The sequence below is a fragment of the Enoplosus armatus genome, chromosome 13 (genome assembly GCF_043641665.1).
Source record: "Enoplosus armatus isolate fEnoArm2 chromosome 13, fEnoArm2.hap1, whole genome shotgun sequence".
In the NCBI taxonomy this organism is placed as follows: domain Eukaryota; kingdom Metazoa; phylum Chordata; class Actinopteri; order Centrarchiformes; family Enoplosidae; genus Enoplosus; species Enoplosus armatus.
In genome coordinates this window covers 11730482-11757232 of record NC_092192.1, presented here as the reverse complement: position 1 = coordinate 11757232, position 26751 = coordinate 11730482, and the positions used below count along the sequence as shown (strand labels likewise).

At 42.3% G+C, this 26751-nt stretch overlaps 1 protein-coding gene across 4 annotated transcripts in view; it reads right to left on the bottom strand.

Moving 5' to 3' along the window:
* Window positions 1–3661: 3661 nt before the first annotated feature.
* The window catches only part of LOC139295653 (neurobeachin-like), an 89616-nt gene continuing 66526 nt past the window's right edge, over window positions 3662–26751 (bottom strand). The window contains exons 26-62 of one of the 4 annotated variants that reach the window (XM_070917874.1): window positions 26429–26452; window positions 25854–25937; window positions 24951–25131; window positions 24059–24183; window positions 23875–23943; window positions 23591–23759; window positions 22898–23262; window positions 22154–22290; window positions 20682–20836; window positions 19572–19698; window positions 18325–18444; window positions 17078–17211; window positions 16278–16339; window positions 14587–14651; window positions 14017–14125; window positions 13528–13694; window positions 12485–12609; window positions 12241–12390; window positions 12123–12155; window positions 11640–11776; window positions 11351–11468; window positions 10989–11091; window positions 10762–10877; window positions 9943–10055; window positions 9499–9639; window positions 9262–9381; window positions 8971–9123; window positions 8686–8850; window positions 8174–8263; window positions 7323–7515; window positions 6215–6286; window positions 5649–5804; window positions 5130–5300; window positions 4855–4956; window positions 4469–4665; window positions 4034–4185; window positions 3662–3752 (exon numbers count right to left, since the gene is read on the bottom strand). In XM_070917874.1, the coding sequence (XP_070773975.1) occupies window positions 3662–3752; window positions 4034–4185; window positions 4469–4665; window positions 4855–4956; window positions 5130–5300; window positions 5649–5804; window positions 6215–6286; window positions 7323–7515; window positions 8174–8263; window positions 8686–8850; window positions 8971–9123; window positions 9262–9381; window positions 9499–9639; window positions 9943–10055; window positions 10762–10877; window positions 10989–11091; window positions 11351–11468; window positions 11640–11776; window positions 12123–12155; window positions 12241–12390; window positions 12485–12609; window positions 13528–13694; window positions 14017–14125; window positions 14587–14651; window positions 16278–16339; window positions 17078–17211; window positions 18325–18444; window positions 19572–19698; window positions 20682–20836; window positions 22154–22290; window positions 22898–23262; window positions 23591–23759; window positions 23875–23943; window positions 24059–24183; window positions 24951–25131; window positions 25854–25937; window positions 26429–26452 (4791 nt within the window). Of the gene's footprint in view, window positions 3753–4033; window positions 4186–4468; window positions 4666–4854; window positions 4957–5129; window positions 5301–5648; window positions 5805–6214; window positions 6287–7322; window positions 7516–8173; window positions 8264–8685; window positions 8851–8970; window positions 9124–9261; window positions 9382–9498; window positions 9640–9942; window positions 10056–10761; window positions 10878–10988; window positions 11092–11350; window positions 11499–11639; window positions 11777–12122; window positions 12156–12240; window positions 12391–12484; window positions 12610–13527; window positions 13695–14016; window positions 14126–14586; window positions 14652–16277; window positions 16340–17077; window positions 17212–18324; window positions 18445–19571; window positions 19699–20681; window positions 20837–22153; window positions 22291–22897; window positions 23263–23590; window positions 23760–23874; window positions 23944–24016; window positions 24184–24950; window positions 25132–25853; window positions 25938–26428; window positions 26453–26751 lie in introns of all 4 variants that reach the window. The other 3 variants (XM_070917873.1, XM_070917878.1, XM_070917879.1) reach the window with 3 other exon arrangements.

Below are 26751 nucleotides of genomic sequence, written 5' to 3'. Positions count from 1 at the left end.
TTGTTTTTACCATGACAAAGAAAAATTGTACATGTAACAAATTGCTTCACGATTCCCCAAAGTCTAGAGAAAGGAGATTGCACAAGACATCCTGTAGTGGATGTGAAGATGAGAAAGAAATGAGGGCTGTGTCTATTGCCTGGCAGTCAGCCTCTGACTGCAGCTACAGACAGAGCAGGTCAAAAGTGGCATAAACAACAAGATGAAATTCTGGTCCTGAAAGACAGGTCTACCAGCGGAACGGATTACTCTCCTCTTGCCTGTCAGCTCATATGGCGTCTGATTGCAGTCTCCATAGTGACTGAAGCATTAGAGCTCTGTGCAGCTATCGGCCTTGTCTGTATTTCAGGCTTAAGCAACAGTAATGGCTGTTTCTGCTGAAATACATCATTTTTAGTTTAATACAGTGAGATAGTGTCTTTGACATGGCAACAAAAATACACCACACATTCAGAACACATGATTTGAAAAAGGATCATTCATCTTTGTCACACGCTTTTCACAAAATTCAATAAAAACTGAAGAACACTGAAGGCTCAGAGAGCAGTGATGGAGGCTACGAGGCCATGAGCGATACAAGGAGTCAGATCTGGGGGTGTTCTTCTTGACAAATCCTCTTTGTTCTCACACTAATCTGGGCGTTTCAGGTGATGGAACTGTATCGGCCAAACTCTGTGGTTCCCTCATGTATAGTCTGCTGGAAAGCTTTGATCAGGGAATCCCTACAGAAGCTGAAGGGATTGGCACATGAAATCACAAACTAATTTTGATGAAAAACACTCTCTCTGGTCCATGTTTACAGTATCTGCACAGTAAGAACTACACTTCTGTTTACATTTTGGATTATAGATTAGATTTTTAACGGTTGTGTTTGTCATGTACATTTAGCCAAACCCCTTGGAGGATTCATGTAGTATAATCCATGAATTAAAGCAGTAAATTGCTAGATTGTAAATGTATATGTGTTGGATGGACCCAAACAAATGAAAGCACACAATTAAAGTAAATGATGATTGTAATCCCAGATGTAAGCAAGGAACCTAATGATCTTTTTCTAGCTTCATCCCTAAATTTAGATAACAAAATGTTCACAGTGTTACCACTACAACTTGGTTCATTATTTCAGCTGCTGATGAATCTGTATGCAAGCCACTCAAGAGGTCATTATATCCAGAGGCTTTTGGTTTAATGTACCACAAAAGATGCACATTTGAAATAATCACTAAAAAGATTTGTTTTTAAGTTAACCAACAAGTAAAATCATTGTTTTTGTTTTGGGGATGTTAAAAAAAAAACACTGTGCAGATTGAACCCCCTAATTATGTTGTTTTGCCAGTTGAGTTACGGCTCTTATTTTCAGTCCTGCAAACAGAGACATCCGTCAGTGAAGATATAAAGTAGATTAAAATTCTTTTCATTTCCACCTGTGTCTTTATACTTACATGGATACCTTACCTTACATGATTTGCTGCACTGTATACCTTGTGACTGCCTCTAACTTTTGTCCACGGGTTAAACGGGTAAATGAATGCCACTGATGATTTTTTCCTCTCTCACACATTGAACATATCGTGTTAACTGAAACAACAACTTATGACAAATGCAATTAACAAAATTCCCACCTGGAAAAGGTTCAGCTCAAGCACACTTCTACAGTTTTCCTTTAAGAAGCTCCACAGGAGAGGCTTTGAGTTACCTTCCTCAAGATGGAACAGCGCAGATGGAAAAAGCACAAACCTAGTGAGAAATGGAAACTGGAAATTTTGTAAAGCTAGTATTTAAGTCTTAAGAAGTGTCTGTGTTCTCTAGCAGTGCTACAGAATACGTCTAAGATGAAAATCACAGCAAAGCAGGTAGTTTGACAACACAGCACAACTCGAGAGTCTCTTGAAATCATTTAAGGAAGGAAGATTCCTGTTAGACTGGAGTCTTGTGAAAGCTACAATAAGACGTCCTTGATGTCTCACTCTCCCTGTGTCAGAAACCTTTCGTGAAACAGAATATGTGCCCAATGAAAAGTCAAGTCATCAAATTCTTTGCATATTTTATTTTTCTTATCATGATTTTTTTTTTCAACTCACACATGTCATATTTTACATCTTTGCAATAAAACATGAATACAATAGTTTTTTAGGGTTTCATAGATCCAAAAATATTTAACCTTTTTTTGGATACGTAAGTTGAACCTGTCGATAGAGTATGTGCATGTGCGCATTTGATCAAGATGGCTTCACACATACAGTACATCTCACATTTCATCCCCTCATCTCCTCCCTCCTTCCCACCTCTATCAGCTACAGAATCATGATATTGCTTACAACTGTGAGGTTGTAAAACCTAATAATCACACATGAGTTCAACGTTTTAAATACAAACATCAATGCACAAATAATCCCGTAGGGAAAATGGACCTAAACAAAATGGCAGCCGACCAGAAAGAACCAAGCTAATAAATAATGATATGTGATTGGTGCAAAGTGCAAATACAAAACAAACTTTTACATTGATTTGATTCTCTTTTTTTAAATAATCAACAAATGTGGGTAAGTGAAGGTTTCCTTTGCGCTTTCAGTCTTATTCAGCTGATTAAGTCTCCCGCCGAGCCTGAACCAAGACTATATGTACATATTTGACAAAACAATCACCAAATATACAAAGGAAATCATGTCAGTCTTGTGTTTGTCATCCTTGGTGGCACTGGCAAGATCTCTTTATCATTACCATCTCCGGCAAAATCATCACCATCCTTGACACCGCCGTTATTACCATCAGTCTTGTCAACATTATAATAATTATTACACAATATTTTACATACAGCAAGTCATTAATAAATTAAAGGTGATAAGCGCAGTTTGTGTAGTGAAAGAACACGTGTAGGCTCTGACGGAAGCAGAGCCTTATTTACATAAAAATCAGATTTAACCCTGCTGCAGGTAAAAGAAAACAAAAATTAACATTATAAAATCAAATAAAAACAGATAAAATCAAATAAGATCAAATGAAATAAAATCATAACCCCCAAGCAATTTTTCAAGGGTGAATTTAAGATCAAGCCAATAGCACCGGTTTTTGAATAGAGGGTGGGGCGGGTTCATATCTGACCATTTCTAATCAGTTTAGACACATTGAAGGAGTCTTAATTTATAGTCACCCCAAATAATTCCCAGACTGAACTCCCCTCTAATGAAAAGTATACAACAAAACTGATAAAGAAGAAAAATATAAGGGAAAACAAAAATTAGGTTCTTTGTCTGTGAAGCATTAAGCGTACCAGGAGGGGCAACTGCAACCAGTCCTGTGAGTGGTACGGGTATGATCGACCTCTACAAGGTCTGCTTGACTTGCTCTTTTCCCCATTCTGCAGTCTGTCTATTTTATTAGCAGGTTTTGGTGTGTATCTTCGGGGTATTATGTGTCTGTGGTTACACACGTGCTCGTACGTACACGTGTGCACAGAGGAAGTTATTTCCACCAGCGCTGCCGCATCCTCAAATCAAGTAAACTTCACAAGGGAACAGAGCCTAAGGTCCGGTACTTGTTATTCCTTCGACTCGGTACCTGTAGTTTCCCCGCGTTGCAGATACACAACAGAATGGATCACCTCCTCTCCCTCTTGTTCTTCTCTCCTCTCTCCATCCTCCTCTTCCTCACGCTGTCCACCTCAGTACCTGTTCTGGTGTTCGTAGTGCCAGCGGTTGAAGTCTATGTTGAACGCCACAATGCTGCCGGACGCCATGCCAGTGATCAGAGTCCTGAGGGCAGAAAGCCACATCTGTAAACCAAACTACACACATGCTCGATAATATACTTATTTTTTTAGGGTTGCAGTGCATCTATTATTGTACATTTCCCTGGAACTGGGATACCCTCTGAGGTTTGGGTAAAATAACTGCCCCATTACGGATCATTCAGTATTCTCTGCTGTCCCCTTTGAGGTGACCCAGTTTCCACAACAACAACAGTAGTCTTTAAGAAAACACAGCGGCCACACCGTCTACATCTTCCTCTACATCTGTCAGAGTGTCTGTTTTACCTCTGGTCATGTGAGAGGTCCATGGCACGGATGCCTGCGTCACAGCCTGGATAGATGTAAAGCTGTTTGAAGTCGCACGCCTGCCACACCTCCACAACCCCGTTGTCACCTCCCGTCACCAAGTTCTGTCCGTCGCTACTCAACAGGATTGCCTGGAGAGAGAAGAGGAAGAAGAGGAAGAAGAAGAAGAAGAAGAAGAAGAAGAAGAAGAAGAAGAAGAAGAGAAAGAAGAAGAAGAAGAAGAAGAAGAAGAAGAAGAAGAGGAAGAAGAAGAAGAAGAATGAGAGAGAGAGAGAGAGAGAGAGAGAGAGAGAGACAGAGAGAGGTTAAAAGAGGCTCAAGGGCAAAAATAAGGACAGTATTCATGCATAAATACACACCAAAAAGAATATTACGGTGTGTTTACATAAACAGTATTAACTCTGAAAGCCTTACCCGTGTGGAATCGTTGACCTCCATTTGTGCCAGCAGTTTTCCATTTATGCTGAAGTTGCAGAAGCGGCCTCTCTCATAGTAGATGATGCAGTGGCCCTCGCTGGACACTGAGATGAGACGGGGCCGCTGGCACAGCTCTGGCCCCTCCAGGGCCCTAAGCAGGTCCCCTGTGATGGTATGCACCAGGCACGGACCCTCTGAGGAACAAGACCAAAGCAAGATAGCAAGATAGAATGTTGTGAGGTCAGTTATATATATTTGTCTGTAAAAAATAAAATCAGCCAAACCTTTAAAACAAATTTAGAAAACAAACTTTGTGGAAAACAAGTAATCTAATAAATCTAAAAGTAAAATCAAAATCTCTCTTAGGTACAGACAGCACGAACCTTTAGCTCCACTGATTACCAATCCCAGCTCTGCACAGACAGACACACACACCACCTCGTGGTCATGTCCTGTCAATACTGCCCTGGGAGCAGGGTAGTCACCTGGAGGGGAAAACAAAGTTAGAGACACATCTCCATGAATATCTGGTTAGAAACTTCTCACTCCTGTGGGAGCTGTAGTTTTTTCTGAACAAGGAACACACTCATGTACACACTGAGACACACAGAGACAGGCAGACATTCACACATGTTATTTCCACCATGTCACCACTCACTGTTGTTAGGGTTGTCCCCAATAATGTGGTGTCGTCCACTCCAGTACCACAGAAGAAGAGTGGCATCTCTGGAGCCTGACACGATGTAGCAGTCTCCTCCAATGTAGGACTCTGACCTGGCCAGACACGTCACGACATCCCAGTGGCCAAAAACTATCTGGGTCAGCTTTCCTGTGGAGAGGAAGGAGGAAGACGACTAAATCAGTGTGTGCCCTCTACTCATACTGTTGAAGGCCATGGTTGCTTAAATTTCAGGATAAAAATAAACTGGTTAAACAAGCAGGTTTGTGACTGGCAGCAATGTACTGGTGCATATGTAAAAAGAACTTTCCAAATCAAAAACAAAAATATCAATATAAATGCAAATGCATGAATCTACATGATCCACATTTAGAGTAGGACCTCTGACAGAATCACTCATCAATTGCAGCTTTATTATAGAGTTAAAAAAAACAGCTGACAGCTCAGAGTCTACTGTACTTGATGCTCAACATGTCTTATAAATAATGCAAAACCTACCAGTTTCGGTGGAGTAAACACGGAAGCTCTTGTCCCAGAAGCCGCAGACCAGGATGTAGCGGTTGTCGGCAGTAACCACAAAACAGTGCGTGTTGATCTGGATGCTCTGGTCCACCAGGTCAGTGATCTGACGCTTGTTCACGCCTGAGTTGTTTGCTACATGGGAGCACAGACATGTTAGTAGCTTAATGAGGGCATATGAGTGCAATATGGTTAATAAGCTATCCAATGAAGCCTAACATTCCTGATTGTTCATCACTCAGGTCAGTGTGTCGACAACACTTCAGGCAACCCCCCCCACATTTTGCAGCCTGTGTCTCAGCAGTATATCCCCAGTGTATCATGTGATATATTGACTTCAGTCCCACTAGTGACCTGGCTGCCCTCATTATCTGCTGAAAATTGCGTACTGACTGCTAGTAATGTTGTAGACACTGTAATTTAAGATCCTTCTACGCTTGCACATGTTGTAAATACATTCATGTTCACATGTTCGGTATTATCTGTAGTGCCAAAAATGTATAACCAATAAAAAAAATCTGCTGTGGAGATTCTTGTGCACCGACCTATGAGAGGGTCCATCTCAATGGGTAGATGATGAGCCTGTTCTAGGGAGTACCCTGGAGCTCCACGGAGGCCTGGAGGGTTAAAGGGTTAAACATTACAGACAGTCATACATACACACACATACATACATACACACATCTTGTATTTACCTCTCATATGATCCCCCTGTTCAAGTGCTCTCTGATGAAAGCTCTGATGCAGGCTAATGTCAAAAAAATAAGTGCCTGATGTGGCAATCAATAACATAAGTTATTGAGCTGCCTCATGAAACTCCATTATCACATTACCACAATAAATTACACCCAGCCTGCTGTACTAATGAGGTCATTAATGAGGTTAATTGAGGCTTTAATTAACAAATACTGCTATGTCAACAGCCAGGGTGGGGACAAAATAAAACACTAATATGGGCTCAATAAGTACCCCTGAAATGAACTAACATCTCACCGAGTTGATAAGAATTACAGGTGTCCATAAATTAGTCTTAATTGCATAGCTGCTGATTATATTTTCATCATCTGATTTATATTAATATTTCTGATTCTATAAAATCTAAATCTAAGTCTTTGTACGACAACTCATCTAAAAAAAAGTTATTCCATTTGTAAAAAGACAAAAGCAGCAAATCTCACACATCTTCACGTGTTTGGGCATTTTTCCTTGATAAATCACCTAAACAACTAACCCCATTATGAACTTTGTATGTTACTGTATTATCAGGGATTGTGGTAGTATAGTTTAAGAAAGGCGCTCAAAAGTCCCGTCACATTATCTTCCAAACAGGCGAGGCCAGTGGTGTAAAGTTATTATTGTTAGTTACAGTATATTAAGTAGAATGTGTCTACAAACACACAGCTAAAATAACAATACTGTATACTGTTAAGATAACAGATAGATGTCATGCACTATTCTTTATAGTGGTGTAACTTTAGAAATGTGTATAACTGAGGATTATTTCCATGTTTAGATTCATTTTGTTATCAAAACTAAACCGCAGTAGATGCAATCTCATTTCATTTGTATCTACATAGACAACAATTCAAAATGACAGTATCCAACTGCACACACACATCCTACACACGGGTTCCTCGCAACACACGCACTCACCAACTGTGTTGTGCCAGCGGTTGACGGCAAACAGCCGGCTACATGTGACAGTGACGGCTGCTGGTATGCTGAGGTGGGGGAGCGTGTTGGCGGCGACGTGAGTGACGGGGGAGTTGGAGGGGAACTTGAGCACCATGATGACGTCCTGCTGCATCTGATCCTTAAACATCAGAGGGCTCTGAGGAAGGAAACACTGGTGAGACAGACAGAGAAAGAGAGAGGGACAGAGAGGAAGAGGAGGAAGAGAGAAGGGCAGAGCGAGGAGGGAAGGTCGGGGGAGAGAGGGAGGGGAAATGGAGACGGAGGTAGAGGGAGAGACAGAACAGATGGGACAGAGGGAGGGAGGGGAAAAGGTATATTAGTGGGAGCACAGGGTCAGAGCAGGTACACACACTGAGGGTGGCTCTGGGCCAAGGAGAGGAGGTGGAGGCACTGGCTGATCGGGGTTCAGGACTGACAGGTTTGGGTTGAAATGGATGTGGAGACACTGAGGCCTCGTGCGGCTAAGGGTAGCAGGGAGGACAGAGAGGCTAAAAACTCACTTTGAAAAAACATCATTACATATACTTGTATGTAATAAAATCCATACACTGGATTCTTCAGAATAAGATCAGTTCAGTATGCTTCAACCTTGAGAAAACTCTCTTCCTGTGAACACTTTCTCTATAACAACCTCTCAATAAAATAACATTGACATAAGGAATAAGTATGCATATTTCTGTTTTGTATTTCAGTAGGTCGGCAGCTGAGGCCAAATATATTGGTATTTTTCTCACGAGTTTTGTAAGCATATGCAGAGAATTCTGTTAGCATATGCAGAGAATTTGCTAAAGCTGTTGAGGTGTTCTCACCAGGTGCATGGCGGAGGAGCGAGGGGGGTGTGGCTCAATCAGCAGCTGGGAGGGGACCTGACCGCACGCCTGAATCTGGGCCTCAATCACCTACAGTCGGAGGGAAGGAGATGAGATAAACATGGGAGAGGGAGAGGAAGGTTGCACACTTTTGAGAAACATAAAACAAATTTAAAAAAGCCACATATGCCCCTCTATACCGTCCCCTTTACTTCCTTTACTTTACTGTCCCTAAATATGCACGTTTGTCTTTTGTGCATGCTTCCTGAACTATATGCATGTACTGTATGTACTTCCCTAGAGAGAAAAAACAATTTTCTCTGCCTTAGGAGTGATTATGTAGTGACCGTTTATCTCTGAGCTTGAAACATTACATCAATCTGATGCTGCCATACCATCTTGTAGAAAGCACTCACTATCAGAGCATGAGAAACTCATGAGGGGGAGATTTCAGCGCAGCAATAATCAATCTGTGAGTCAAACAAGAGCGATGTGTTGCCATGGAAACCAACCTCACGTTGCGCGGCATCTAGATTGTCTAGGTTGACTGCTCCCTCGTAGGACAAGAAGTCGAACACGTTGAGAGCTCGGACTGCCTCTGGCCCTCGCTGCTTGTAGCCAAATATTAGATCAATCCACTGGTGAAGCTGGCACGACACGAACTCGCTCTCCAGCGCCTGGTCGAAGTGACAGGTGCAGAGAGAGGAAGAAAGAGAGAGAGACAGGAAGACGTTCAGTGTCTCTCCAGTGGATTTTTAGCTTTTTAGATTTTAGAGAAGACTGTCTGTGTCTCTCACCATCCGGTTAATGCGGACAAAGTCTTCGGGTTTCTTGGCCCAGACAGGAAGCTCCACATCACACACACCTACTCCATCATCACGCACCCCGAGCTCATACTCATTACTGTTGACGAACATCTCAGGCAAGTAGTAGAACTCTGGGATCAGCTCCTAATGGACACGACAAACACATTGTTTATTGTAACAAAACTATTACTTGCTTAAATTTATTATTGACTTTACAAGATCAAAAACAAAAGTCAAAGTCACTTCAGGAGGGCGTTCCTTCAGCCCATCAGGAATAGTTACCTTGACATCAGCCGTGTCCCTCTGGCAGTTCCTCCACGAGCAGCCGACGCCAGAGAAGGCTCTTTCTGGATGGTCAAACTTGTTGTCGTTAGCGTTGAGGAAAAATGTGGTAAAGGGCTCCTGTAGGGACAAGAATAGACAAATTAACTTACAAAGAAGTCCTGGGTCTCCTGCGTGTGTTCAAGCGGCTGCTGAAGTTAATGTTTGTAAGTGTGTGAGGTACTCAATAGTACTTACTATTCTGAGCATCCACATCAGTGTTGAATGAGCAGTGGAGTATAGGGTTGTGTAGTGGTGAGGAGGCGTGCCGTCGTCGTCCCATGTCTCGTAGCGTTCTGCATAAAACGCTGCTCGCTTGGGATTCAGTGCACCGATTGGCTGGAAGAAACCGGAGAGAAATAATTGCCTTAAGTCAACGACTACAAGAGAAAACATACATACACTTTTCCTTTCAAAGCGCACTTCATCTAACAGCCAATGCTTACATCCTCACTGATATTATGTGAATTTGTTTTGTTCCTATTCTAACTGATAAACAAGGAGAGGTTCCTGCGAAGCCTTGGTACAGTATATGAGTGGGACAGCTTGACCTGTATTTTACCATTCATTTGGGTTTATAGCACCTTCATAGTAGCACACATGCGCTTCATTGGAAGGTGTTGTGTGTCTGAGTGCTCTCACCTTGGAGAGGTCTCTGAAGTTGCCAGGTAGTGTGAGATCAAGCTCCTCTGAATCATAGTTGGTCAAGACCCAGGGGAAGATAGGGTACTGGTTCAAATCATTATAGGTCCTCCCTGCAGGGACAAAAGATGGACGGGAGAGGAAAAAGTGTCAAAGTGAAGGTATGGATACAAGATTATTAGTTGCCAGGAGATGGTCCCATAGTCTATAAAGATGAATTTCCCCAGGGGGATAAATAAAGTAAACATTTCAACAGACAGAGACATAAAAGCACAAGCTGTTGTTGACAAACTGCTACATGCCAGCATATGTAAAGGCGATTAAACACATTTTCACTGGCTGCCATTTATCTAGATGTGCATTTAAAATTCATTCTGCATTTTTATTACACATACGTGTCATTGCAGCTGCATTTATTCATATATTTCTGGATATGTATTTTATTTACAGGACAAACTGGTGACTGTTATCATGCAAACTGCAGCTGAGCTGGAACTGTAGCTGACAAAGGTTTATCTTATTCTTTATCTGGTCTCTTCAATCAAGTATTTTATACATTGGCTTCTTCATTTGTGCACATGGAGAGAAATACAAGCAAGGTGAGTCTAAAATTTCTGTGCCGTAATTTTTGAACAACACAGCACAAGGTCACATTAGTGACATCTTCACAACAAATAAGTTAGAAAATGTCTGAGAACAAAGAAGAGCACATTAGACTGGGTTGTGTGACCATTAACTGGTTCATATATTATTTAGAGACTAATAACAAGAACAGACTTAGCAGAATGAGAGCTCATGAAATATGATTGAATACTTTACCTGCAATGGTGTTGAGGAACATGAGGTACTCAAAGTTAGAGATCTCTCTCCTCTGCCAGCGCTGAGTCATGTTGGACGACTTGAAGAGCTGACGAGGGGTGGCCAAGGAAATCCGCCTGGGACACACACACACACACACACGCACACTAAAGTAGATTTCCTACACCAGGAAAAAATGCCCCTAACCCAGATCAGTGGTGGACCGGCTGACAATAACCTGCACCTACCTGGCCTGTGGCAGGCCGTAACTCGTTCCTACCCCCACCCGTGGGAGACTGTAGACCACCCTTTTGACTGTGGCCTGGTCAGGGAAGTTAAACATCACAGACGCTGGAGAGAGGAAGAGACAAGACATCACTCACCATGACAATTAATGTTGAACTGGTACCAAATAGCAAATACGTCTGTAGTCTCTGTATAGTGCTGACATTAGTATGGGTGACTGCAGCTGAACTTAAAGTAGAAAAAAGATACACTGCTTGCATAAGTGGTATTTTTGCTACCCTGCCCTGCCACCCATTACGTATTTATATGCCTGGCAAGTTGGCCATATTGATGGCAAACAGTAATAAGAAATCTGCAGACTTACTTCTGTTGGCCATGAAGACCTCTAGTCCGGTGTTTTGCAGCAGGTAGCGTCTGGAGAACACGGCTCGTATCTCACTGAACATCCACTTGCCGTGCAGACCCTCTGAATAGGCCAGAACCTGTTGAGGATGGGCATTGTTGACCTCAAACTATTTGGATCAATAAGTGAAAAGCAGGAAAAATGTAAACAATTGTCAAGTTATCCGTCCCATCTCTGAGAGAATGTAGTCTAAATCTTTTGTCCCTTTCCCTGCACTGAACAATGACATAGAAAGACTGCTTGCCCTTACTTGAGCATCAGTGTTCTTGAATGTGGGATCCTCTTCATCCACCTCAAAGTAGATCTCAGTCGTAGTGATGGACAGAGTGCCTCGAGCCACCACCACCGGAGCAACCAACTGAGCTGGAGTACTCAGAACCACAGGGCCTGGGGGGCACAAATGTTTTACTCAGGTATTTTAGGTATTCATAGCACGGACAGGCTCATGATACACAATAGCAATACATAATCATCACACACAACAGATAATTAAATGGCACACATACTGTAATAGAGTAATTTCATGTTAGTTAAGATTGATCATTTATTTGCGTCTTCTACTTCGCCTACGATAGTAAACAACCCATCAGGTGTGTAAATCAGAGAGGAACCACTAGATTAAATGAGGTCTGGTTTGCATCAGTTTTTAGTAGATTATGACTTAATCTTCTTCAGTCGGATAAATCAGCCGGGTGGTTAGTGGAGCTGCAAAACTTTCAAATGTCCAACTTGCCTTTGGAGGTTATAAGTCTTGGACGGAAACGTACTAAAAACAAGAGTCACAGACAGTTTACTGCTCAGACGCATCGTAGCATAGTATGTGCGTGTGTCTTTATGTGTGTGCATCATACCAGCAAGGTTATCAATCTCTTTTTCCTGCAGCAGGCTGACAGCGTCGTCGTCTCCCTCCAGCATTAACTCCGCCTCTGGGTTCTGGGTGACCACTGATTGGCTGCGGAAATTCTTCTTCGACTTGAGCCCCTCCTCCTCCTCTTCTGTACCTGTTTGAGTGTGTTTTTAAGTGAGGGTTGTGAGCATGCAAAAAGGCAGGTACTGACCTAGTGCAACACGTTTACATTAGTACAAATCACTGACCGTACTCCTCCAGAGCTTTGAGAGGCATGTCGGCGTGAGTGGATCCAAAGGCATTTCGCACAAATCTCCGTCTCCTCCTCAGGTCGTCCTCCCAGTAGTCCAGACGCCAGAAGTCATGTAATTGACTGAAGACATAGAAGAGGAGGAGCAAAGATGAGTCATTTCAGTGGTGGGAGGCAAGCAAGGTGTGCATTTTGGGACTTTTCCTTGAGGGATAATAAAGTTAAAGTTAGAGTTGAAGCTGAAGTTACAGTTTCAATAAGCATTATGCTAATGTGAACAAACGTTAAATATATTATCGGTGTCAGAACACTTCAGATGCAATTTAACTTTTGATTAAATTTTCATCGGAGTGCAAAAGGTGTTTATTCACAGCATGCACGCTGTGGTATACATTTTACTTCATCAACAGTGACATGAGGAAGACAGGCTTCAGATGTTCCGTGTCATGTGTCCTCAAATTAAATCACAAGTCCTCAGAGTAACTGCCAGCCTGGAGGCAGATCTGGATAACAAGCAATCATTGATTTAATGTGTGTATGTGAGTGTGCCAAAGATGGACATCAGTCTCACGCAGCTATGGTGTTGGGATTCAGCTGCCTGCGTGTGCTATATAATCATTTATGTTAAATAAGACATGGTTGTTGTTTCACAGACCATTACATTTCTAGTTGGTTTTTATTCTATATTTTTGAACTGATTATATCCACACTATGAAAACTTTCTGAGTCTGTGATATGAAGCTGATGATACTCTACTGGTATAATAAATTGATGGCATAATTGATGTACAGCACCACCATTACACAAATAAAAGCAATAATATACAGTGGTAATGTGTTATAGTGGACCAAACATGGAGGCTGGCGCTGACTTAATAATCACAACACATACTGAAATCATTTTATCATCATACGTAAGAGGCTTTCCCTGTGAGCACTCAACCTGTGTAATGTCTCCTTTCAAATGACGTCCTGTGTAACGCCAATCTAAAAGTGTCCCGGAGTATAATTTGATACGCAGCTCCTCATGTCTTCCGCTCACCTCTGTGACATTGTCCCCCACGCTCCGTGCTTATTGGTCAGGATGTTGAGGATCTTCTGTTTCAGCTGGTTAGCGGTCACATGATCTCTGTGCTTGGCGGCACTGATGAGGTGATCGCACATTTTCTCCTCCTCTCTCCGGTCTGCAGCGTACTGGGCACAGTTGGACTGGAGGAGAGTGGGAGGACAGAAACAGGAGAGCGTTACTGTCACCGTGGTGATGAGTTGCTGTACAGTATGTTTGTTTGTTGAGTTGTTGTTAAAAACAATGAAGCCTTCAGATGAATATAAAGCCACTTAAAATTGAACAGTGTCCTCCTGAAACACTTATGGATGCATGAGAACATAAAATCAAACCTAATTAAAGGTAATAATTTACAAATAAATCCAGGTATTTGTTGGGGCCAATCAGTACACTGTACACTGATCATCACGTGGCTTTTTACCTGCAGCCGTCACATATCACGACAAACAGAGGTGGTGCATTTACCTCAAATTCAGCGTGTTTGTGTACATCCTCTGCCCTCTGTCTGTTCAGGATGAACTCTGCTTCATTGGCAACACGCACAATATGGTCCTTCATGGCATGGCACAGAAGTCTGGTGAAGGAGTGAGAAACATGGGGAAGTGAGAGAGCGTGACATAAATTACAGGCATTAGCAACACCTCTATTTAGAAAACATCCGATTCTCCATGAGAGGGAATGTAAGCAAGTTTCCTCAATATGGCAGCCTTTACTAAATGATATCAACAAGACTGGCCCATGAATGTATGTGTAAGGTTTGTACCAATACCCCAATAAACAGCTTGGAGTGAAAATAAACAAGCTTACAGGCACTGAAAATAGACCAGCACAAATCAACTGTAAACTTAATTGCACTTTAATGATTCCACTTCGTACTGAACACACATGGCACCATGCACTTATCCTGGCAAGGTTCTCATCTCATTAGGGCTCTATCATAGCCATTAGTTGTTAAGCACTAATAACAGTGTTGGTGCTAATGTGTGGATCACAGGGTATTATGTGGGGTGATCATCAGTCCTTGTGATGGATTACCTTCCCTCATTGATGAGCTCAATGAAGGCCAGTCCGGCGTTCTTCTGTATGGAGTTTTGCCACTCCTAAGACAAGAGCATACATGAAAATCAATATGGTTGGTAGTGTCCGATATGGATTAAACCAATCACTGTATACATCATTTTATATAGATTTTCTGAAAATGTAATTGACAACTTATTTAGAGATAAAATAACCATATTTTATGTTTCTGTTTTTGGGTAATCTTGTGAATCAAATACATAAAAGAATCAAGGTACTACTCACTCACAGAAATCCTGTAAATTCAATATTGCCATAAAGCAGTGCTGCTTATCAATTTGCAACATTGTCCACAGTGGCCTGATGTACATTGTGTGTGGTTACCAGAGCTATGTCTGTATACATGGTATAGTAAAATCCCTCACACATTTTTATGGTTTCACTGTATATACTGTCACATCATCCAACCCTGGTTGGAAGAGCTAAGTGAATATACAGATGAAAATAGCTTTATACAATATGAAATATGCAGTTTCATCATTTGCCATCACATATGTAAAGGCACCAAACTGCTCAAAATAAAGGATGAAGAAACATGTTGAGAGCTTTCTAAGTGTTGATGAAAATGGTCTAAAAGCACGTGAGTTTCATGTGTTTGTGCATATGAGAGTGGGGACTTCTGAGCATGATAGGAGTGTTGCTGAAAGCCTCAAACTATCAGAGCTCCATTAGCTCTTAAGGCTGTTGAGGACACGAGGGAGCATCTCCTGTTACATCCCCCCATCCAGAGGATCAATATCTGGGCTAGGGTTCGCTCTCCCGAGCCTCTAATGGCAGACAAGGCCGGAGCCACGGGTAATACTATACATGCTGACGAGCAGCCAGCTGGGAAAGTGGAGGGGAGGGAAAGGAGAAGGAGTGGTGAGAGGAAAGGGCAGTGTGGAGAGTGGTACAAGATGAAAGCAGTTGCCACTGGATCACTGAGTTAAAACGGACCAGAGAAGCGGAGGTATCTGATGGTATGGTTGAAGATGAAGCAGGAAAAAGGAGAGAAGAAAGCAGAGACCACAGCAGTAGAAATTGAAGAAAAATAAGAGCAAGAGGAAAGAAATGAGGGGCTCCCCCAAGGACAAGAGCTCTTACAGGCAGCCAGAATCCAACAAAAGAGAGAATAATTGGGAGACAAACTTCATAATATAAAAGAAAAGCGACATTGGTCACCTACGCCATCGGGGGAAGCTCTGTAGAGGTAAGTGCCTCTCTGTTGTCACTCTGTCTTTTGTGTATTATTCAGGAAAATAGAGATAGTGGCTTAGAATGTGACTTAGATAAATAACCCCAATAACATACTAAATGAATTAAGCTGTGATGCCTTTCTGATTTAATTTAGTTCCTAAAAGTAAAATCCAGCACAAGAAAAGTTTATGTGCATGTGACTGACATGGAAAATTGTTTTTGAGGCCTTGATATTGAAGAGGGAAAACTACGGTGTGATGATGCATATAAGTTAATATTATGTTACATCTGCAATGCGCTCATTACATAGTCAACCCTGCCTCACAGGGCAGATCAATAACTCGACAGTGTGTAACCGGAAAACAAAAATACTTTCAGAATGAGACAGAAACGGGACAACTTCTTCAAAAATGGACCATATGTATGAGGACAGTAAATAGAGAGACAGAGAGGAGAGGTGAGGAGTTACCAACCTGAGAACAGAGCAGCATTACGAGCTCCACCACAGACGTGCTAGACTTCATACACACCAGACCTGCAGCACAGAGACATACAGCACAGTCAGGAGCCTCTCTTTCTTTCTCTATGGCGCACACACACACACACACACACACACACACACACACACACACACACACACACACACACACACACTGCTGCCAGACACAAAAATATCATCAAAGAAGACACTGTAGTGTCAGTGGTTTCTGCTATTGTATACAGTCATCGTAGTCAAGTTTATAAAAAAAGCATGCCACAGAGAAGACAGGAACAAACAGCAGAGAGAAAGATGAGGAAGGAGGGAGGAGGAGGAGGAGGAGGAGGAGGAGGAGGAGGGGGGGGGGCAGGAAGTGAGGAGAGGGAGAGATCAACATTGAGACAGTGGATCACGAAAACAGGACGCCAGGAAGCAGGTGGGCAGAGGGAGGAACGCATCACATTTAGCACGATCTATAATAGCAGTAGCATTAATGCTAAAACTGATACATAATCTGGTCTAAAAATGTCGACAATATCTAGCTAGCTGTTTGAAAATTGTGCAAAATACTGACTTCATACCTGCTTGACGAATGAGTGAAGCAGCCAGCTCAAAGACACTCACCCACTCACTCAGTGACTCTCAACCTCTCACGCAGTCACACATCCTCTCGTTCACTCGCTCATTTCTGTTTCTCTCAGTCGTTCTCACACACAAACATCGCGGTGAGGGACAGTGAATGGGGAGACTCCACAGAGAGACGCCAGTTAGAGAAAAAGGAGCCGTGTACAGCACCTGTACCTTCTATGAGCAGTTCCTGCCCATGGCTACCCAGCAGCGTCCTGGACAGGAAGGGGGCAAAGTCCACAAAAATCTCCCTCAGCAGGGGGGCCACCTTCTCCAGAGCACGCTCCAGCTTGGTGGTGATACTGTGGCGGAGATAAGTGAGAGAGAGTGATGAAGAGAATGGGAGTGAAGATAAAATAAGCAACATGCAGATGAGGGCAGAGGAGCATGTGGGGAAAAACTCGGGGGATATACAGTAGGTGAGAAAACATGCGAGGAGGTAATGAGCAGAGATAGGTGAGAAGAAGGCAGGAGAGGAAAGCACAGAGCAAATCACACCTGAGAGGAGACAGGGAAAGGCAAGCTGAGAGACGATGAGGAGAAAGAAACAGAAAAATGTCTGAAATGGACACACAAGACTGACAGAATCAAAGATGTAATGATGGTTTGGTATAGAAGCACTATGCCTGGGTTAGTATTGGTAAGGAAAGGTTGATGGTACTCCAGTTTTAAGTGTTGAGCTAATCAACTTAGCATTGTGGGATGAGTGAAGCTGGAAGTGCAATAAAAGCTAAACCTGCCAAAAACCTCCTTATTTTAAACTGCACCGGAAAGTATATATTGCATCTTGACTTGTCTTGTAAATGCTACACATCTTTATATTAGTGCCTTTGTGTGTGAACAGGTGTAGAACACGTGCAGAGTAAAATACTTTTCTATACTAGAAATGGAAGGCAGGAAGAGTTCAGCAAAGCAGACTAAACTATGGAGCCATGATGGCAGTGAAGTGCATTTTCTTGGCCTTATAAGCATGTGATTTCTGACTCAGACCTGGGCCACTAGTGTTTACAAATCTCAATTTTGTTTTAACCTGTTCAGAGTACCAGATGAGTGACATTTGCAAAGTGTACAGAGGAGATTAAAACAAGCATTTGAGTGGGTTTAAGCAAACTGTTGCTACATGTTATTTGCAAAGACAGTTTGACTCAGGTCTGATCTTGAGTTTGGGGTTAGTGTGAGAAGGCGGCCATGCCAGAAATGACTGCAAATGTAAAAATATGAGCTGCTGGCCTAAAACAAAAGTGATGCTAACTGTTGAAGCTGTTAGCAAAGATGTCTGTCCTTTCTCCCACGGCATTCTGGGAACAATTAGTAGTGGCTGGGCGTAGCAGAGGGTGTGTGGTGGAGGTGGGGCAGAGGGGGGAAGGGGGAAGGGTGGGGGGGGGTTTATGGGGACAGGACGAGTATCTCCTTGCCTAAAACACTGTCCTGCATCTCGGGGAGCTGCCTGGAAGCCTGCCAGAGAGCTAAAAGACTTGAGCTCAGGGGGCGTCTGACCGCTGCGCAGCGCACACTGCGCCACCTCACAATAGGCACTGCAATACAAACCACACACACACACACACACACACACACACACACACACACACACAGCAACAGACATGCACACTGATTAAGAAACACATGCACACGCACGCACACACCCACTCACATGCGTGTGCACACGTATCTGCACATATCATAACAAACTGTCTAACATGTCTAAGGAGAGAGTACATTGACAGAAATGTTACAGTACAAACTGCTACAATGCTCAAAGGAATTAGATATTATTTCTTATTGTAATGCTATTTCCTAATTATTAACAGTCTCATATCGCAGATATTTTATTAGTGAGTGTCACATGCCTACACAGAGTATGGAAACACAACTAAAACACAGATTTATGTTTTTATGACAATTTTATTTACATGTTTTCGAGTAAGCACTCTGAAATCCATTAGGACTGTTGATAATTTCAGACTAGTATATTAATAATTGTGACATTAAAACACAGTTGCCATGTCAGGGATGAAGAGCACCATAGTGTAGACTGAGTGAGATGTGTGGGCGGTATGCGTGCAGGTGAGCATAAAACATGTGCATGTGAGTTAACACAGGTAAAGTCGTTTTACTAGCTTTCAGAAGACTATTATTATTACTTGATATCAGCTTTAATAAGCAAATATATCCTTTTTATAGGAAATAACTGGCATTTTTGTGACTTTTGATTTCTAGTCATTTGTCACCCAGTATAACTGTCAAATTAGCAATTGAAGTTTTCTCTTTTGGCTAATTATTTTAACATGTCAGAACATTTAGTGCATCTACATTCCTCCTGACATTATTAAAAAATGACAATGGCTAATATATATTGTTACCTAGGCCTCAAGAAGCATGTGGGTGCACCCCAGTTGTTTCTAATTCCAGACAAAACTTATCTAACCCTACTGTATAATATCAGTAATGACTGTGAAAGTGAACTGCTAGTGGGAGTTCTTTGGGAAGGATGAAGACCTAAGTGTGAAGTGAAAGAGGGACAAGAATGAAGTGGAAAAAGCACCCAAGAAAACAGACGAATCAACGTAAAAACAAAAGCCAAAAGGAAGGAAAAAAAGAAAGAGCGGGAGGAAAGTGAATGGCTGAAGCGATAAAGAAGCTCGGTGATGTTGAGAGCTCTGACCTCATATTCTCCATAGTGTCTTCTGGCATGGGTGCTACCGTCTGCACCGCCGGCAGATTCTTACTTGTCGCGCCATTGACAAACGACGAAGAAGAGGAGGAGGAAGAGGAGGCAGAGTCCGTGGCACCTGGAGTGCACAGAGAGGAGGGAGAGTGATGAAAAATAAGACAGGCATTACAGTAACATGAATCAAGCGTGACCAGGATTATCACGCAGGGCAATAATAGGAAAATCTATGTATTAATGTCCCGATCAGCTGAGGCAAAATTCAATTTGGAAAGTGTTTCACCAGACATGCTGCTGCTTGTCTTCTGGTAATGGCCCCCGTTTGTGAAAATAGCTTTGCAATCAATATACAGAATCCATTCCAGGGAACAAATCCCTTTCTTTTCCATTATGCATGTATGATACAGTACAATATGTCTGACCTGGCCTTGAATACAAATCAATACAGTACAATGGATCTCCTGAGTATGATGCAGAAACAGCACTGATCTGCATGTCAGCTGATGTGTATTTGATCCTTGATATATTCTTATTTAATACAAAACTGGGTCAAATAATATCTAACACACGCTTTTCACTTCTGTCTGTTTTTTTCTTGCATCAAAGGTGAGCTGTGTGAGAGGTACACGGCCCGGCATAGAGAGAGTTCACCAAATTAACTTTCTTGTTAATGGCCGAGATATCTCACACTCGCTGAGTCGTCTGCAGCTCCATTGATCTGGATCCTGCCCTTGAAATAGGCTAAAACTAATCATGAAAGGAACCGCTGGTGCTATTGGTCCAGTTTGTTTCTTCAATTCTAGTTTGTTCTGGCTGTCAAAGGACACCAGAGTGAAGCATGAAAGAGTTTTTGTAAAAGGAGAAGAACTTCAGCCCTGCTTCATCGCACAGCCTTTGAATTGCTGAACACCTTCGTCATACTGTGGGTGTCTGTCTGCTGCCTCTTCTTGAATGCACACTAAATAGATGCAGTGCAACCGTGTAGGTGGGTAAAAATATAAAGAGAAATAGATTCAGGAATTTAATTAATGGCACCAAAAAGACAAAGGTGTGAAGAGGATACGTATTTATAAGTGCACCATATCTGTGTGTGTTATCTCTCACCTGTAGTGTTGATCATGCTCTTGGGTGTTGCTGTCGCAGCTGCAAAAATGTTGGGTGTGCTGCCCGCAGTGGCTGCTCCGCTAGTGGTGGGCGTGCCCACCGTGTTGACTGACAGGCTGCCAGGCGGCGGCTTTTTAACTGGAACCACAACACTCCTGTAAGAGATGAGACACAAAGGCATCAGACAAACCTGTACACAGAATATTCTTTATCAAGTGCTCCTCAGTGATGTCTTAGCTCTGTGTGTCGGTCAGTGCCCGCAGTGTGTGAGAACATCTGTGAGGATGAACGTACAGTAGGCTTCAGTCACCGAGATGACAGCATCGGATGTGCGAGTCTGTTGGTTTATGCCACTCTAACATTACAGAGAGCAACTAAAGTGTTACAGAGTTGTTTAACCTTCTGAAGCCAGTTTTGGGATTTTAATCCCAACCCTATAAAATGAAATTGGCGTTTGTTTTCCAATAAAAATTGTTTTTACCACTTTAAACAGTTTTTGACAGTTGACAACATCGGGGAGCTTGAAGGATGTTTTGGGACTTGGGCACTATTGGGAGCTTCAGCACAACAACATCAGAGAGTATATTTATTAAAAGAAAACACTACTAAAATACTGTTAGTAACTATGTATTTGCCATTTATTCATATGTTCTGATGGATCAGATGTATCAGTGGGCATCTTGGAGATGGATATAGAGCCATCCATGATCTATTATGCACAAGGCCTTCAATCAATAACTTAGCTCTCAAGCACTGCCATGGAGCAGGATCAAGGAGACTAAGTGATGCACAGCAGATATAGGCAGGTCATCTCTCAGTGGAGAGTCTATATGTTATCAGAGAGGACAATTTGAACCTGCGTGCAGACTTTGTTTATGTCCTGTCATGTCCAACAACTTTATTATTCAGCAGCAGTATCTCTATCCCTATGGTTGTCTGACAGAGTCTAATATCGATGTCAAAAATGGGAAGAAAAAATTCAATCAACAGCATCTCAGTCATGTTTTATTATCATGGTGTCACTGCTACAAAAAACAAATTATTGTTATTTTGTTTTTATATTGAATTCTCAATCTGAATGAGATACTCAGATACTCACAAACTACTAACAAGCCATTGTGCTGAATTCGCATTTTTATGTGTCTTTTCTGTGCATTATTGGAGAGTTTCATTACAAAAAAAGAAACAAATCAATGTAACTGCTGGTGAGTAAAGCACATTATGTATGCTACCATCTAACAAGCTTTGTTCAAAGGAGAGAGTCAATTTCTAAATACTAATCAACTGATTGACTTATGTGTCCATTGTTTTTCCAAAAGTGTTGTACAGCAATTTGACAAATAGCAGTATACTAGTAAGCGTTTACAAAAGATCAGTATTGGCTGGAAAAATCAATCCATTGATGGATGTGTCAGGCTGTACTGACTCTGACATCTCTGTCTGTTGTAGGTCAAACAGTGAGCGGGACTCACCTGTCGAAGGAGTGGAACTGCATGGGCAGCATGGGGTGCGTCTTCAGGGCAGGGTCCGGGTGATAGGGCGTCGGCCCAGACTCCTGTCCCAAGTCTCCGCCATCAACCGGAGCAGCCACCAAGCTCTTCAGGATCTCCTGCATTTCAGAGAGAACATCTGGTGACTGCAGGACACAAGCTGCCGAAGCTGTGAGGAGGTCAATGACTTGACTAATTCTTGGCTGTTTTCCAACTCCTTAAAGGGGGCACCATGACATTGTACATTTTGTTTTCAATGTAGACTTTAATATTTCTTGCGTTGCAAAACATTATTATTCCCGCTGACAAAATTCAACACTAAACTAAAAGCTTTTTCCAGCAGGAAACTTTGAATATTTATGAGTAAGAAAAGTGTGCATGTTTTAACAATACATAACCTTATATAACCTCACTGAAAGGACATATGTGGAAAGATCTTGACCCTGTTCAGACCTGGCATTAAAATCCATCTCAGGTGATCCACAGACACACAGCTAAAAATACAGATGAGGCTTGATCATCCAAACCATATTTGAAAGTGAAAGAATGTATGGGACCTCAATAGTGTTGAGTAGATGCAGAGGGATTTTGAGATGCATGTTGACTACAGTTTTTCTCAGAAGCAAATTTAGACACATCTGGATACAAGCAGCCAGGTCTGAATGGGGAAGTGTGTGTGTGTGTGTGTGTGTGTGGGGGGGGGGGGGGGGGGGTACACAGACCCACCTTGACATTAATGCCTTTGTTTGTTTGGCTGATGCTGGAAATGGACGAAGGCGGGGCTTGGCTGGAGTTGGAACTGGGGTTGTGGGGAGAATCCAGGAGGCTCTCCTGTGACCTCCTAACGTCAGACGACAGACTACACAACAGATCTGTGCCTCCTCCTCCTCCCATGTCTCTGTCTCTGTCCGTCTCTCTCCCTACCAGGCCAAGGCCGAGCCCCAGGCCCATCTCCGAGCCATTCAGGGATCCAGCCACGTGGCCCTCCTCTCCGATGCCTGAGTCTGTGTGGGGGAGGCCGGCTCGGGGAGAGTCGTCCACCGGGGTGGGGGTCTGTTTGTCACGGTCAGAGAAGGCTGTGGATGGGTGCTCTGGAGGAATAGGGAACAAATAAAGGATGAAATGAGATTTTATGAGGACAAACAGGGATATAATTACACAAATGAATGTAATTATACAAAACAAAAATGTCAAGAAATTCCACAGCATGTCTGTTTTTAACGTTCACTGTCAAGTAATACTCTTCATTCTTCTTCTTCCTTTCTTCCTCCAATTGTCTCATATTGTTGACAAAAGTATTGTTGTTTGCCTGAAGCCTGTATTCACAATACCACCTCTACAATGACGAGTCACTACGGGCTCATCCAAGATTACCCTCTACTATTGTGGATATTGCAGCAAAATATGTACAAGAATCACCTGTACTGGTTGGGGAGTTGATCTCGTGGCGGATACTTCTCCCTGATAGGCTGGTGGACCTGCCAATCTCTCGCTGGGGTTCCAAAATGTCCCGGTACTTAGATACCATGAGAACTGAGATAAAGTAGACGACTGCCAGCGCCAGAAACTGAGCCTGCTTACTGTCATCCTACAGCAAAATAACACACACACACACACACACACACACACACACATTTATTCAGTAAAAACAACACTATAACATCTATACAGGTGTTTTTGTTTGCACACACACATGTGCTTACCACATCTCTGAAAACCACAGCTCGAAGACGATTGATGTCTACATCCTGCAGGAGTCTGTCTGGATCCTGCTAAATATGGAAGACGGAATGTCAAATGCGGTGTGTCATGCATATGAATGTTTCTGGGTCTGATTTTAAGTGCATTTGATTCGTGTGTGTGTGTGTGTATGTGTGTGTGTGATACCTTGCTGGTGGTGGAGGCACTGTGGAGGCTGTCCTGTGACTTGCTGCTGGTTAAGGAGGACTTGCAGCTCCGATCTCTCTGTCTCTGCCTGCACTCCAGACAGTTCCTCACTGCCACGCAACATACTGATGGACACAGAGAGGTGGCGATGAAACCATGTAAGTATTATATACTGGAGGGGGCTCTTAACAGATCGGAGCATTTCTTTTAAGAAAAAGTGGGTATAAATCCTGCAGAGTGTTTATTGGCTCCTGTTTTTTTGACTCCTTTGATGTACTACAGATGCGTAAATGTATTTGTTTTAAGGGTATGAACATTCGATCCAAGACCAATAACCACAATATGAGCATGCAATATAAATCAATTCATAGTTCAAGACTCAGAAATCAAAATACGCTACATTTTGACTGACTGTATGTACTTCTATTTCAATGCAGCCTCATTTTAGGTTGTCTTACACTCCATTTTTCAATTGGGGGAATATTTTTTATCCCTGGTAATAGTAGTGCTGAACCAAATCATTCATTAATTAATTGAGTTGATTGACAGAAAACTAATCTAAAACAATATCTTAAATCATTTATTAAGCAAAAATGACAAATTGTGTGTTTCCAGCTTGTAAATGAGAGGCACTTCTCTGGTTTATATCATTAGAAGTGGAATATCTTTGGGTTTTTTGACTGCTGGACAAAAAAAGACTATTTGAGGACGTCACCTTAGACTCTGGGAAGTTGTTATTTCTCAGACATCTTACAAACTAATGATAAGAATAATCAACAGATTAATCGTAGTGAAAATAAGTGTTAGTCAACAAGGCTATAAAGCTGAGTAAGATAGTCAAAATGGTTTTAAAAAGTTTGGTCAAGACTGAATACATCAAACTAACACACACCCAGGCGGAGGCATTGCCTCATCAGCCCCCCTGACGACATGTTCTTCTCTGCTTCAATCTCGCTGAAGTTGAGAGAGCTGGCAAACACCAGTACGTCCACCATGGCCATGAGACGAGACAGGAAGGTGACTGCTGTCTCTGAGGACATGCCCTGCGTCGCCTCGATGTTCTCCAACTCCGTCTGGGAAAGGGAGGAAAAACACACACGCTTGGCGGTTATTCAGTGAAAAACTAGCATGTAAACACAATGAACTGAATGCTCTCCCACGGGTTTTAGAAAGGTGGTAAGATACTGTAGTATCCTCTTTTTTTAAACAATAGAAGTTAGAAAGTGTATGCAGTTGGGTCTTACATGAGCAAGACCACAACAGTCACAAACAGGAAAAGCAACCTTGAGTATCATGCTGGTTAAATATTATCATAGTTATATGATGCAATCTGGCAACATGAGGTGTTCTATACAACACACAGAAAGTACAGCCTGATGACACACAGGTAATGGTAACAGTGGGGTCGTGACAGCAGCAGTGTGTAGAGGCAGGTAAAGCTAGCCTACAATACATTACATAGAATTTTAAGCAAAGCCCTCTTATGTTCACACCAACTTAAGTATTTAATGACCAAGTTTTCAGTATATGTACATTGAAAATAAATCTGAAGGCAGCATAGCAGGGGTTCAAACTTGCAATCAAACCAAGTGTGTGGTTTGCTGTGCCACTGCTTCAGTAAGCAGGATGTGCAGGGCTGTGGAGAGTCGACAAAGTGCAAGCATCTGGAGGCTCGTCAGAGCGAGTGAGCACGGACATTTGGGGAATAACAGACACACAAGGTGAGAACAGAAGGGCTTGGGTTGGTGCTCTTAGCTCTTCTGGTGATGGTGGGAGTCTCAGGCTCTTTACGCACCTCTCCCCCTGCGCCTCCTCCCCCAGGAACAGGGGTCACCTCCTCTCCCTTTGACCCCCTCTGGGGTCCGGCTCCTCCTGCCTTCTTTAGTGTTGATACAAATGGGACAGGCTTAGCAGATGCAACCCCCAAGGACTTTTGGAAAACTCTCATGCTTTTTCTCTCATAAAATATACTCAATACTCTATTTTCACCTCCAAATATATCTTATCTCTCTAACTTCTCCTCATTATCGATCCACCTCCTGGCCTTTAGTCTAGTCTATCCCCCTTATTTGTATAATATTCTAACATTGTTAGAATATTATACAAAGTGTATCTATACAAAGTGTATCTAGTTCAGTACTATCTAGCTCTTAAAGTTATAAGAACTAGATACACAGAGACAGAGAGATCAATGCATACCCACAATAGATACAAACAGTATAAGGGGGAGTATTGATTAGCAGCAAAGGAGCACAACAAATAGAAACACTATGGATGTCAGACAAGCAAGGTATAGTGTCAGTCACAATGGTAAATAAACCTGAACAAAGTATTAGTAGAATAGAAAGAGAGGAAGAAACTGCAACTTACAGTGTTGGCACTACTCTTAGAACTCTGCACATGCAAAAACAGACAAAAACAGAGACAAAAATACACAGAATACATGTAACACAGAGAGGAAAAGAAAAAAAGAAAGATGATTAAAGTAAATAGATTAGCAAACTATCAAATTAAATGGATTGTTAATTAAAAGGATTAGAACTAAGAGCAAATAAAGGTTAAAATACTGTGCAAGTGTTAGATTGACAGTTAAATACATGGAGATAGAGATGAGAGGAATCCAGAAAATGTTCTTAAAAGTTTAATTAGTTTACCCATTATTCAATTCAAAGCCACTAAACTGAACTTTTTGG